Source organism: Gopherus flavomarginatus, chromosome 1, assembly GCF_025201925.1.
Source record: "Gopherus flavomarginatus isolate rGopFla2 chromosome 1, rGopFla2.mat.asm, whole genome shotgun sequence".
NCBI lineage: Eukaryota > Metazoa > Chordata > Testudines > Testudinidae > Gopherus > Gopherus flavomarginatus.
Window position 1 is genome coordinate 167,564,874 of NC_066617.1, and position 15,096 is coordinate 167,579,969.

Below are 15,096 nucleotides of genomic sequence, written 5' to 3' on the forward strand. Positions count from 1 at the left end.
GAGATCCCTTTGTAACATTTTGCAGTCAGCTTTGGACTTAACTATCTCGAGTATTTTGTATCATCTGCAAATTTTACGACCTCACTATTTACCTCTTTCCCAGATCATTTACGAATATGTTGAATAGCCCAGATCCCAGTACAGCCCTCTGGGGGACATCACTATTTACTTCTCTCCATTCTGAAAATGGACCAGTTATTCCTACCATTTGTTTCCTATCTTTTAACTGGAGTGCCTGGCAATGCTTTCAGGATCATCTAAAAATTGTTAATTTAATTTAATGACAAGCCTTTTGTTATCTTAATCACCCTAACTCTGTTTATAAACAAACTCTCTGCCCCAATGGGAGAAGCTGTTAGCAGCACAGAATTTATCACATTCCACACTCAAGCTCCATCTGGGCTAGGACAGGTCCTATGAGCAGACCTCAGTTACAAAACTATGGCTCATGGGTGCTGAGCACCCCCTATTTTTTTCCCATGGGTGTTTGAGCCCTAGAGAACCTATGGCATCTGCACCTGTGCCTTGGGTTACAAATGAGTGTAGACACCCAAACCCTATGTTAATAAAGCCAAGGTCTGCTAACTCAAGTTCTACTAACTCTGGGCTTACATTGCAGAGTAGAAATAATCCATAGGGTCATTCCAGCAGTCAAGGAACCACCAGTACTCAGTAGCACTCCAGCCATGACATCCTCTCTGCCAGCTACATCTCCAGCACATGCCCTACTCCAAAATATGACAGAGCCATCTGGTTCCATGGCAGCCAGATAGGTTCTTCAGATAATATGTGATTGCTTTCTACTTTTTTTTTTTTTAAACATTGCCGCAACACAAAGCGGAGTGTCTAGCCCTAAGTATCTAGTATTTAAAGGGATCCTTTTCAGGGGTGAAATCCTGGCTCAGTTGAAGTCAGTGGGAGTTTTAATCTCTGAGGATTTCATTCCAGATATTAGGCCCCCATATTTAGGTTTTGTTAATAAAGTACAGAGTGGTGGGTTTTATGGGGAATGAATAGATGCAAGAGAGAAGAGTTGTCAGAAAACCTAATGTGGATTTCAAATATAATGGGAATAATTTGTTAAAATGTAAGAGTTTCCCTTCCAATATTTATTTAAATGTGTATCTATAATAACATAATAAAATCACCTATCCAAATCTCAAGGCACTTTTAAGAATTCTTAAAGCACAGTAAGAGCTTCCCTTCCCCCAAACCGGAATTTAAACCTTCAGCTAACAATTTGAAACAGCGATAAACCACAATACCTTAGGGCACTTTAGCCTATCTCATTGCCCCCAGAAGCTTGGAAAAATGCTACATACACTTTGGAGCATGCCAGAAAAGACAACAGACTTGTGCTAGTTTAGTTTGAACCAACAATTCCAGTAAATATCCCCTCATGGCAAGCTGAAACAAGAACTTTCAGTTAGCACATAAGAATCAGAAAGTACAACTATAAGATAGGTAAAAGTCATTAATTATTTACTGTCAGGCTCTAATTTTCAAAGTGATGTCCACCTAACTGCAAGCATGATTTTGTATAACATCTCACTTGGATACAGAAACCCTTACCTGAGGCGTACAGGCAAACTGGGTTTGTGAGCACATATCTAAATGTCAGTGTCATGTATGCAACAGTGAAGGAACTCAGATGCTTCTGTGAGGAGACGGTTTAAGGGAAAATATTCACATGACAGGAGGAGTAGGTATCAGCACACTATAGAAATCTGCCACAAGATTGCAAATCCCTATAATGTAACTTTTGCTATTTCATCTTCATCCTCAAGAGAACACATCAAAAGACAGCTACTGAGAGGCACCAAGTAGCATATATATGGCAATCAAACCTGAAAATCATGTTTATGTATTCCTATATGTGTTCTGAGGATACGACAAGAAACAACGGGCTTAAACTGCAGGAAGGATGGCTTAGGTTGGACATTAGGAAAAATTTCCTGTCAGGGTGGTTAAGCACTGGAATAAATTGCCTAGGGAGGTTGTAGAATTTCCATCATTGGAGATTTTTAAGAGCAGGTTAGACAAACACCTCTCAGGGATGGTAAGATAATACTAGTTCCTGCCTTGAGTACAGGGGACTGGACTAGATGACCTCTTGAGATCCCTTCCAGTCCCACAATTCTATGAATGTTATCCCTTTTAAGGATCCAAAATGTCATAAATGAAAGAACTCTGTAGAGTTGTGCAACCCCCTTCCAAATTCAGATTGAAGTTGGTCTGCAAATCTGTAAGACGACCAGGGCCAAACACACACATATGAAAGTGAAGTTCAAAAAGTTGTCAGAAAACATTCTAGAACAAATGTTTTTCTCATCTCATTTTTCTTCTGGGAGCCCATGGATCAGGTTTAGGTTTAGGCTGTTCACTAGAACTAGAGGTGGGACTAAAGCCTTGGCTCTGATGAAATAGGGAAACTCTGATATCAGAAAAACAAATTTCCCGTTCTAAAACTGGGCTATAATTTGTGAGCCATACTATAAAGTGAGACCATTACCAATAACTGGGAAATTACAGAATGAGACATATGACCTTTTCCAGAAATGTATAAAGATTAGAACTTAGCTTGGATGCTACAACAGATTTCTGATCTCAGGAAAACATTTCCCTTGCAAAATGGAATCTCTTTATTACATCGCCAAAAAACTAAATAATAATGAGACAGTTAAAAATAACTGGAAGAATTATATAAGACATTTATTTTACCAGCTACTGCCTGCCAGAATCAGACAGATTCAAACTCACAGAAATGAGTTACATCTAAGGGCTTCTCTACACAGGAAGTTACTGTGTGGCAAGCCAGGGTATGAATCTACAATGCACCAGCTTGCCACGCAGTAACATCCCTTAGAGCTGGGTTCAAGCATAACCACTGAAGGACCAGAGCACTCCTATATGGCAATCTTCTTTAGTGTAAGTGATCATCCAAATTCTGTATTTTGAAAACCCAGTTCTATGACGAGCGCTTTGATGAAGAATTGGATTTCCCAAGGGGTCTTTTTAAAACAAAAACAAAAACAAAAAAACAAAAACATAATTCCTTGACAACTAGGGGATTGTCCTCAAAGGGATCTTTACTCTCTGGCAATCCTCAGAAGCGCTAACAGCGTAGAACCATAAGGGGGAAAGTTGGATACCTTCCCCTCCAGTGACATACTTTGAGGGGAGACAAAGTAGAGCAATCTGTGCCCTTCCTCACTCTTTTCTTTATAACTATTCCTTCCTCCATCAACAATTCCTTCCCACTAGGCCAAGGGAAGAAGCTCATGAGCTCCCCTTCCCTCCACTACTCCCTGACCAGGAGAAGGAATCCAGAACTCATGCTGCCTCCAGCAGTGGGGAAGGGACACTAGGCTCACCCTTAACCATGAGACCATCCTTTCTCTTCCTGTAATTCCTTGTTTTATTCCCCACAAACCTCCAATTTCTGCAAGAAAAATGAGGCAGGCATCCTACATTCAATATCTTCATTCCCAGACCACAGTCCATTACATGCACTAAAATGAGTGATGGGCCCTGGAAAAAGGAGTATGTGATCATGTAATTAAAGACTATCATAATACATTTGAATTTGAGAATGAAATTAAGATTACTAACTATAGGCATCACTACTTGTGCCACCTATGGCTGCAATACACTCTATTCCTGGGTTCCATTTCACAGACAAATGGGCCACCTAATGTCTAGCCTACATCTACACTGCAACTAAATACTCTCAGCTGGACCATGTCAGCGGACTTGGGCTTGTGGGGCTCTGGCTAAGGGGCTGTTTAATTATGGTGTAAACGTTCATCCTGGGCTAAAGCCCAAGTTGTGGGACCCTCCCAGGGTTCCAGCCTGAGCCCAAACATCTGTACCACAATTAAATAGCCCCATAGCCCGAGACATGTGAACCTGAGTCAGCTCACATGGGCTGGCAGTGAGCGTTTAGTTGCAGCGTAGACAGACACTGAGTGAACTAAAGCGAGAATCAAATGTTAAACACAAATACTCAGTTTTCACCAGAAACTCTGAATATATAACATGCTACTATAAAGATCTGAGGAAATAATTCATAATAAATAATATGATTATTTTAGCCACTTTTAGTCATGGAATATCTGTAGTACGATCAATATTTGTATTGACTGCAAATATTCAAAATTCAAGCTTTGTTGCTTCCAATATTAGTGGTTTGGTCAGTTAAGTTACATGATATTGTCTCTGCTACCCAATTAGATGAGTTTACAAGTCCTCCAACACTTCCCAATGTTAATTTAAAATTTAATTTCCACAACTATCATGTATGTGACTGAAATTTGCCTTCTGTGAATTTTTTCCAATAAATTTTTCTCTCTCGAATGTTCACATAAAATAAGTAAAAGAGAGACATTAACAACACAGCCAAAATGAGTTCATTTTAAAAATTGAAACAAATATTGACTATTTTGAAATGTTACTTGCCCAGCTCTGCTGGTACATGAATACTGGCATGAAGAGCAAATGGCTTGGCAGGATTATGGCTAGTCCTTCAGCATGAACAGAATAAAACTTGGATAATGAGGTGGCTTGTCCAAATTAAGAACATTCTGTACAAATGTAAGAACTTAACATATTAAATTAGAGCTGTGAGCTCAGGGCTGGTATATACAGTGCTGCCAAGTGTCCAGTCAGCAGGTGCTTGTAATGTCTCTCCATTTATCATAACTCTGATAGAAGCACCCTTCCTCTATTTAACAGGAAACCTACATTCACCATTCCATTAGCCCCCTCCATAATGCCTCCCACACAGAAGTCTGAGACATTACCAATGGGCCTCCCTCATTCTCTCAACTGGCATGGTAACGAAATTTTGGGAAAGCGTGGAAGGCAATTAGATTGTAGATTGACTCTTGAAACCAAACTTTTTGCTTCTTATGCTTCTCAGAGCTTTAGCTGAAACTCCCCCCCCACACACACACTTTTTGTTGAATTTATGTGAACAGTCATGAAATTTGAACTCGTGAATCTAGATTCTTTATGACTTGATAAATCCCTCTATCCTCTTGAGAAATGTACTCAATCTTTTTTTGCCACTGAACTCAGAGTTCTATGCTTGCAACTAGAGCTAGATAAAAAGGAAAAGTGGGAGGAGAGGGGCATTTCTTTGCATTTTCACTGTTGAAATTTGAAAACAACATTTGTCATTCAAATTTGGAAATTTAAAAAATTTTGAGTCACTATGGAGCTGTTTGAAATGTCTGAAATTAGGTTTTTGACAAAATAGAGCTGATTGAAGAAAACAATGTTTAAGAAGCTTCATTTAAAATTAAATTAAAATGCAGAGCCTCCCCGGACCGGTGGCCAGGACCCAGGCAGTGTGAGTGCCACTGAAAATCAGCTCGCGTGCAGCCTTCGGCACGTGTGCCATAGGTTGCCTACCCCTGGCTTAAACCTTGCAAAGACTACAAGGCAGCATGGAAGTGAGCAAACACTTCAGTGTCACTGTAAACTAATCACATTCCTGCCACTGGATACATCACTGACACATCCTAATAACACAAGCCAACACTTATTTTCTTCATTACCTTACCTGCTATGCCATGACTTTTGTTATACATGCCAATGTCACTAAGAGACTAATATGCAGTGCAAAACCCTAGCAAATGTCTTAAAACAAAGTGTGTGTCTGTGGGGGGGGGTGTTCAACATCTATTTTAATAAAACTAATGTTTAGTTAAGGAAACACAGTGGAGGTCATTGTAATGGAGAATATGAAATCTACAATAAAATGACAGAATATATAATCAGCTAGTTCAGGGAATTGGCAATGCGAAACCAAAACAAAAGCTCATGAGGCCATGGATATTAACAAACAGAATATGAAACAGTGTTGACAACTGATCGTGGGCCCTGGAGAATGCTGCAGAATTCCAGACATATTTTTTGAAAGGGCTGTCATAAAAGTTTACTTTATGAACTGATCCTAAAAAATATATTAGTTTCCAAAAACTATTGTTGTTTTCAGAATAGAAGATTCAAAATACATTTCCTCTCTACCCTCTTCCAGCAATATCTAAGCAGTAGTGCTGGAACAATTTGTATAGTGGTGGTGCTGAAGGTAGAAACCACGCATCTGAGTGGAGAGTAAAAGTATATGTATTAATGAGGCATGTTGGGGAAGTGATAAAAGAGGTCAGAGTGAAGGTTGCATGAACAACTTAACTGTGCATTTCCATTCAGTTTTGCTCGACTCAATGATATGCAAGGGGTCAACATAGCACCAAGCAACCTTAACTGCATGCATTTTTTGCCACTGAATATTTATTCATAATTTGCCCCTTCATATACTATGTGCAGTATAATCCTCATAGCACCCATTATTAATAGCTAATGGTCTTTTGTTAGGGTGTGTGGTCTGGTTTGGATAAAAATAAAGAGCCAATTCAAAGCTTTCCCCAAAGTTTAAATTGAACTCAATCTAAACTGGTTTTGATGGTTTAAAATATATTATTTTTCTCTTTGTAAAAATTCATTCCTATTTTCATATGTTCAGGGGTGGCTCTAAGTATTTTGCTGCCCCAAGCACGGCAGGCAGGCTGCCTTCGGCAGCTTGCCCGCGGGAGGTCCCCAGTCCCGTGGATTCGGCAGCATGCCTGCTTGGCGTGCTGGTGTCTGGAGCTGCCCCTGCACATGTCTCTGCATCTGCTTGGTTCCATCTAGCAGAACCAAAATAAAGCGAGAAAGAATGTCTTGTAATATTTCTAGCCTGACTAGGAAGAAATAGTAGAAATTTCGAAAGAAAAGGTTTTCTTTCCAGACCTATTTTGCAGGCTCAATAGTTTCAGATGAAATTCAAATAAAGCGGAGACTTTTGTATAAACATCTATAAATTGAATAATTCTATCTAGGAACTTATACTGATGCCCCTTCCATAGGATCTGAGCACGTTCCAGGGTGCTTTTGTTTCTAATCTCATCCACTTTGTCTCGCTAATATATCTTATCTATTATTTAAGTTCAGAAAGTGTGTTCAGCGCTATATAAACCACATAGGAAAACACTGCCCGTATTCCAAGAAGTTTACAATTTAAATAGTTTTAGGTGAGCCTTTGAACCAAACCACTATTATTCACCCTTCTCCCTGAGCTGATTCTGGATATGCAGAGAGACATGGTGCTACAGAGAGTACAGCCAGCATACACACATTACAAGTTCAGGAAATCAACAAAACCCTTTGCTTTTGCATATGTCCTCTCTATGGTCCTGTCTGCTGGATTACTTTACACAATGGCTGGTTCACTTATTTTATATTTTAACTGGAAAAGAAAGAAAAGTGAAAGAAAAATTCTTCTTGTAAAGAATCACTGTAGAGAACAACAGAATATTGAGTGGTGGTATTATAGGTGCCTGTCTCACACATTAATCCAAACCATGCATCTTGGCTGAAAATACTAGGAAAGGTCTTAAGGGAACTTAAAATTCATGGGGTTTTTTTTCCTGCTGCAAATAAACATATGTAATTTCACATACCGTGAGCCAAAATTTGGCCTGTCTGGCCCCACTGACTGTAATGTCAACTGTGTTATGAGGGTGGGAACTGTGGAAAGTATATGTCTATGTACTGAGGGAGCACAGGTTTGTTATCTCATTATGAACACATGGAAGTTATAACTTATTTATACACTGAGTTTACATATTTTCCTTCATTAGCACTTCTGTTTAATTAGGGAAGTCATTTCTTTTCTTTAACCCTCATCTTACTAAGTAGGGCCAGGGAGGATTACATTCCATATGCATATTTTTTAGTTTACAAAAGTTCTTTAAATGGACAATGTTGGCATTGCCAAGGACAGAGTCAATATCACCTAGACATACAAAGTGGTACTGTCCTGTTTGTGGCAATCACCTAGTTTATCTTTATTCCAAACTCTCTCTAATCTCACTTTTTCTTCCATATACAAACCAGTGTTGTGTTACTGTCATCCACTCCTTTATCACTTCAGGATCAAACTAGGGAAATACAACCTAAATGGAGCTACTATAAGGTGGATGCATAACTGATTGGAAAACAATTCCCAGAGAATAGCTATCAGCGGTTTATGATCAAGCTGGAAGGGCATGGCTAGTGGGGTCCCACAGGGTCGATTGTGGGTCCAATTCTGTTCAATATCTTCATCAGTGATTTAGAAAACAGCATAGAGAGTTTGCGGATAATACCAAACTGGGAGGGGTTGTAACTGCTTTGGACGACAGGATTATAATTCAAAATGATTGTACAAACTGGAGTAATGGTCTGAAATAAATAGGATGAAATTCAATAAGGACAAACACAACATACTCCATTTAGGAAGTAACAATCAATTTGCACACATACAAAATGGGAAATAACTGCCCAGAAAGGAGAACCGTGGAAAGAAATCTGAGTGTTTTAGTGGATCACAAGCTAAATATGAGTCAACAGTGCAACATCGTTGTCAAAAAGCAAATATCATTCTGGGATGCATTAGCAGAAGTGTTGTAAGCTAGACACAAGAAGTTATTCTTCAGCTCTACTCCGTGATGATAAGGCCTCAGCTGAAGTATTGTGTCCAGTTCTGGGGGCCACATTTCAGGAAAGAAGTGGACAAATTGGAGAAAGTCCAGAGGAGAGCAACAAAAATGATTAAAGGTCTAGAAAACATGACCTATGAGGAAAGGAAAAAAATGGGTTTGTTTAGTCTGGAGAAGAGAAGACTGAGGGGACATGATACCAGTTTTCAAGTATGTAGAAGGTTATTACAAGGAGGAGGAAGAAAAAAAAAAGAGGACAAGAAGCAATGGGCTTAAATTGCAGCAAGTGTGGTTTAGGTTGGACACTGGGAAAAACTTCCTAACTGTGAGGGTAGTTAAACACTGGAATAAATTGCTTATAGAGGTTATGGAATCTCTGTCATTGGAGGTTTTTAAGAACAGTTTAGACAAACTCCTGTCAGGAATGGTCTAATTATTATGTAGTCCTGCCTTAAGTGCAGGGGACTGGACTAGATGATTTCTCAAGGTCCGTTCTTGTCCTACACTTCTATGATTCCGTTGCAATGTTTTCTACATAGGGCTATCCCTTAGCATTATTAGGAAGCTTGAACTGGTGCAGAACATGACTAGATTATTGATAAGTGGAGCAGCTTGTCAGGATGAAAATATGATGCTGTACAATCCACATTGCCTGCTACTGGCTTCTGGGAGCAATTTATGGTCTTGAACACTGCAGATTTAAAGCAACAAATGGCCTGTGACCTGCCTACTTGAGAGACCACTTCTCTCCCCATGCAATGCTGCAATGGCTGCATCTAGCAGGAGACTTAAATTGAACCAGGCTGGTTTATATGAGCTATGACTGCACTTTGACTTTGAGATTCACTCTCTCAATTCTGTTCCAAAGCAGCCTGAATCAGCTGACCTTCATGGCAATCAGCAAGTCTCATCTGTTTTCCCAGCCCTGTGGGAAGGGGTGGAATATAGAGACAATGAGCTAAGATCTCAGACAGAACAAGATATTGGTCTGTTCAGTTAGTTTGAATGTAAGTGACATTGTTAAAGACTTGGGCTGATTATCATGGCTTTTGTTTTGTACAGTGTTGCAGGTGATTTTAATTGACAGCGCGTCTTGAGCTATAGATTGGCACATCTCTTTGCTTTTAGAACCAAAAATGAACAAATATCAGTTTAAATATTAAATATTAATATCCCATCCCAAGGTTAAGTCACTATGAGCCACCCAAGGGGGACAAAGGGACTTCAAGCTGCCCCGAAAGGGTTGATTGGGGATTCCCCAATAACAGGAAAATCTCTTGGCAGCATAAAATTGATACTGTCAGCTCAAGGCTACCTGTTCTCCCCACCTTCCTCACATGAAGTGTTCTGGATGCACTTTCCAACTGGCGGAACAGTCCCCAGAGGACCCTTCCAGCCAGCATAATAGCAGCCCTGTGGCTGCTCTAACTTATGACAGCAGCTAGCCTAAGAATCAAGGGGCTGTTTGCTGCCATCTTTGTCTCCTTTCCCTTCCTCCTCCTACTCAAGTTGCACTGAGCATGAGATAAATACAACTTAGGATCTACCCTTAAGATAATTCTATATAATTATGTGGAAATTTGCAACCTGATGTTCCATTCTCATGCAGTACAGAATACTTTTTTCATTCAAATAAACATCTCCATAAGGCATGTAAAATAACTCTTAATCTTTTTAACCTGAAATGCCCCTGAGTTAACAATTACTGTAAATCTGTTATCTTTAAATGCAATCAATAAACACTGTGGAACTGAGGAGTACACCAATAGCCGATAGCAAATTCTGCAGCTGGTTTCTTTCTCGCTCTGTGTAAGAAAGCTGTTTGCCTAAAGTCACAGATGCTAATGTTTAAAAACTACAGCATATCGTATTTTACATTTCAGTTACACGACACAATTATATTTATCATATTTATTTCCCTTAACTTTTAAGTGGTGCATTGCCATTAAGAAGTTGTCACACTAGATTATATTACAATGTAGAGAGCTTGAATCTATCAATGAAATGTGTGTGGGGGAGGTTTTAAACGAAAGGTCCTCCCCAGTACTTTGGCATAACAAAACACACAGACGGTAATTGACTTGGTGCTTTGTTGTGTCTAATATATGAGACCATATAGCACATTTCATTCCATGCTGTAAATGTCAATGGTTTTATCATCTTTTTTTAATCTTCACTGGAGCAGGATCTTGCTTGTGTAATAGCAACAGCTTCTGTGGAATTCTAGAATGCTGCTGGATACCCTCATTTACTGCACCACTCAGTTAAGCGATGCTCTGAGAGCTTCATCTCGCTATAAGCCACTAACCTTACACATTAAAGCTACAGAAAATACAACTACTAAATGCAGTGTGTCCCAGCTGAAGTCCACCTTTGACAGAGTCCATGGCTTCATATGATTTTACACACCACTGGGTAGCATCATTCCTATTAAATGGAAAAAAATTAGGAGAACTACAGAAGGCTGCATTGCTATTTTCACCCAAGGACCTCACTACTTTACAAACATCAGTTAAGCCTCAGCACTCCTGAAAGTTAATTACAGAAGGCATTATACCCCATTTGCAGACATAATACGAAGAGTCTAATTCAGACTTGTTAAACTCTGTGACTTCGGTGGAGATGTGTAAGTGACTTTCCTGAACTCAAACTCTAAATCACTGATGGAATTAGAAAGAGATCGCAGGAGTTTGGTTTCCAGCTATACAACAATCATGTCTTTGCTGCAGTGGCCCCGAGAGGAAGGAATTCACACTCTTCAAAATCCAGTTGGCCCCCTAATCATCTTAAAAAAAAACAAACACTAGCATTCCCCTCCCTGCCATGCACATCCCCCTCCCCAAGGGGTTACCGTTATCACTGTAACTCCCTCTGTTCTTTTCCCCCACCTCTTCTTCTGTTTTATTATGAAATCGCTGTAAGCACCCAGAACCACATTAGCAGGGGCATTTTAAGAATTTCAGTACAGTTATACCTTTTTCCCATAAACATACACCACCAAGTATTCTGATACTACAGTGACGGGGGAGATTTCAAGAACAAAAAGGACTATTATGATCACCTAGTCCAGTGGAGTCCAAATTTTTCAAACCAGAGGGTTGAACATCATTCAGAAAGGTCAAATGGCCACAAATAAATATTTTAATTGTTTTCCGACTCAAGGCAACATTCGTCAGCATGCTATCCTAGGCCTCCCACAGCCTCACCACAACGCCTACATTAGAGCAGCCAGAGCCAGGTTGGATATACTTGATCTAATCGGATCTGCATAAACACAAGCCATAGAACTTCATCAAGTAATTCCTGCTATAGTCCAATAATTTGCAGATGAACTAGAATAAATCTTTCAGAAAACCATTCAATCTTGTTTTAAATACTCCAAGCGATGAAGAATTTGCCACATGCCCACCTAAACTGCTGCAACGGTTAACTACCCTCTCTGTTAAAAATGGACATTTTATTTCCTGTTTAAATTTGCCTAACTTCAATGACAATATCATTGCAGTGCACTGAGGCCCTGGAACAAAAGACAGACAATGTTTTTAGGTCTTTAGGCAGCTCCCAAATAAATAGAATAACTATCATCTACACATATAAACAGTTTACTCCTTTGGAGGTTTGGAGCTGTCATAAACAAATAGTAAAGAGTTAATGTCTCTTTTACCTGTAAAGTGTTACAAGCAGTGAATCTGGACCACCTGACCAGAGGACCAATCAGAAGACAAGGTATTTTCAAATCTCGGTGGAGGGAAGTCTTTGTTTTGTGTTGTTTGTTTGTCTGTTGTTCTCTCTGGGTTCTGAGAGTGACCAGACGTACCTACAGGCTCTCTAATTTTCTGTTTACATAGTAAGTACAAGTGAAGGGCGGTTTAGTCTTTTTGATTGTTTTCTTTATTTGCAAATGTGTATTTTGCTGGAAGGATTTTAATTTGTATTTGTGCTGGGGGGAAGGCTTCTCTCTAGTGTCCATAAGCTAAAAGACCCTGTAACATTTACCATCTAAATTACAGAGACAACTTTTACTTTTTTTCCCCCCTTTCTTTTATTAAAACCTTTTCTTTTTTAAGACCTGATGGATTTTTTCCCCCCTTGTTAAGGCTCAAGGGAATTGAGTCTGTACTCACCAGGGAATTGGTGGGAGACAGGGCGAGAGAAGGGAGGGGGAAAGGTGGAATTTCCTCTGTTTTAGATTCATGGAGCTTGAATCTGTATTACCTCTTGGGGAGGGGAAAAGAGGAGGGGGGAAGGTGCATTTCCCTTTGCTTTAAGATTCAAGGAGTTTGAATCACAGTGATCTTCCAGGGTAACCCAGGGAGGGAAATCCTGGGAGAGGCAACGGTGGGGGAAAGAGTTTACTTTCCTTGTGTTAAGATCCAGGGGGTCTGGGTCTTAGGGTCCCCAGGGAAGGTTTTGGGGGAACCAGAGTGTACCAGGCACTCCAAGTCCTGGTTGGTGGCAGCACTACAGGATCTAAGCTGGTAATTAAGCTTAAAGGAATTCATGCTGGTACCCCATCTTTTGGACTCTAAGGTTCAGAGTGGGGATTTATACCATGACCTGGTGGCAGCGGGTGGGATAGATGGAATCCAAAAGCCAGTAAGATTATTATTTTTCTTTTTTCTCTGGTAGCGGCTTATAAGCAGAGAGAAGGGGGTTTTTAAAAGCAAGTCTGCAGGGTTTTTTTTTCCTCTTCCTTCTGAGTACTCTGAAGGCAAAGACATTAAGTTTAACGAGGGTCTTTTGTTAAACAAAGCAGGCTTAAGCTGTGAACAGCAGAGACCAGCAAAACATATTTGCAAATCAAAGAGTCTCTTTTTTTTAACTCTATCGGGGAAAAACTAGTTATGAAGTGTTAAAAAGTCTGTTGCCGAGCAACCCTGAGCTGCAGCATTTCAGGTACTGAGCAGCAGGGGGCAACCAGCACAAGAAAACAGGAACCATGAGTTCCAAAGAAACCCTGAAGCAGGAACAAGCAAAGCTAGAAGCCATAGAAAGAGACAACGAACATAAAAGGAAGATGGAACTAATAAATGCAGAAATGGCCAGGGAAGAGGCAGCCCACAAAAGAGAGCAAGAAGCCAAAGATGCGGACCACAAAAGAAAAATAGAGCTCCAAAGGGAGGCACAATAGCAGGCCCTGGAATTAGAACAGGCTAAGCAGAAGAACACAGCCAATCCTACCAACCCTTCGCCAGTTATTGTTCCACATCCCAAGAAATTTCCCACCTACAAGGCAGGTGATGACACTGAGGCCTTCTTAGAACATTTTGAAAGGGCCTGCCTTGGGTACAGCATCCCTGAAGACCAGCTGAGGCCACAGCTCAGTGGACCCTTAGCAGAGGTGGCGGCTGAAATGCCTAAGGAAAACATGAATGATTATAAACTTTTTCAAACCAAGGCCAGACTCAGAATGGGGTTAACACCTGAGCATGCCCGTCAGCGGTAACGCCTCAGATGGTAGCTTTAGGGGAGATAGCTTTTATACTCCTGAGTTAGGATTCATGTGGCCCACATCAGTTGCCATTGTGAGTCTCTGAACCCTATAACAGGGGCCTAAATCCTGACTGGCACCTGACTCCCTGGTACCTTGCCTGTCTCTGGTGACTACAATTGTATCCAAAATAACCCAATCTAAGCAATGCATACAGCCAATATCAGAAAAAAAAATTCAGCAGTTAAAAAAATATGTAAACCAAATGGTCAACCAACATCAAAATTTTCCAGAACCAGAAATACCCGTTTTCCTTAAATGATCTCCCAATTCCTCTGCTATCTGAGAACTTTGCAAAAGTTCCTGAACAAAAACAAACACACAACTCATTCCATCCTCCCTAAGAAAAAAAATTCCAAAAACCAGATTCTCATTCTTTTAATTCCAATCCCCTGTCCACTGACCAAAAGTAGCACTCAAAACCATAATGCCTTACCAACTTCCGTTACATAGGATTTTCCTTCTGAAGGCAGAGGGATATACTGGTTAGAGAAGCCGCTGCTTCCATATCCCAGGATGAAGCCTTGGAGTTTGGTGTCTGGACTTAGCCGAAGGTATTTCATGCAAATAGTATCATCAGTTGCGTTGATCTGGACTTTCAGGTTTTGTCTTTTAACTGGGGAAGAAAGAAAAAGAAGAGGTGAGGAGTTTTCTTCTCATTCACTAAGAGAATATCAGAATACAAGGCAGCTCAACACGCTAGTGATAGGCAACAGCTGTTTAAAGGGGCAGTCTCCCTGAAATCTACTAATTTCAAAAAGCGAACTAAATGTCATTTCAGGGACTGCACTTGCCTTTGAGCCCCCTGCCAACTTTTGTGGGTTTTAAACTCACATTTTTCCTTTTAAATGCTCTCTCTCCTTTCTTGCTGTTTGAAAGACTCACATGAACACTGGGATTTTGTCTACACAGCACCTAGGTGGACAGACATGCGTTATTGCTGCTTGAGATAGCTATGTGAAAAATAGCAGTATGGCTGTGGTGACATAGGCTAGCTGCCTGAGTATAAGCCCAACAGACCCCAGGGTCAGTATTTGGGTGGCTATCCTGTGCTGCCACTCATGCTGCAATGGCCACACT

The 15,096-nt window shown here is 40.3% G+C and overlaps 1 protein-coding gene across 26 annotated transcripts in view; it reads right to left on the reverse strand.

Annotated features, from left to right (window-relative positions):
- Positions 1-15,096, reverse strand: part of ABI3BP (ABI family member 3 binding protein) — a 325,810-nt gene that overhangs the window by 261,704 nt on the left and 49,010 nt on the right. For all 26 annotated transcript variants that reach the window (XM_050956429.1, XM_050956543.1, XM_050956513.1 and 23 more), the window contains exon 2: positions 14,453-14,632. In XM_050956429.1, the coding sequence (XP_050812386.1) occupies positions 14,453-14,632 (180 nt within the window). The remainder of the gene's footprint in view (positions 1-14,452; positions 14,633-15,096) is intronic.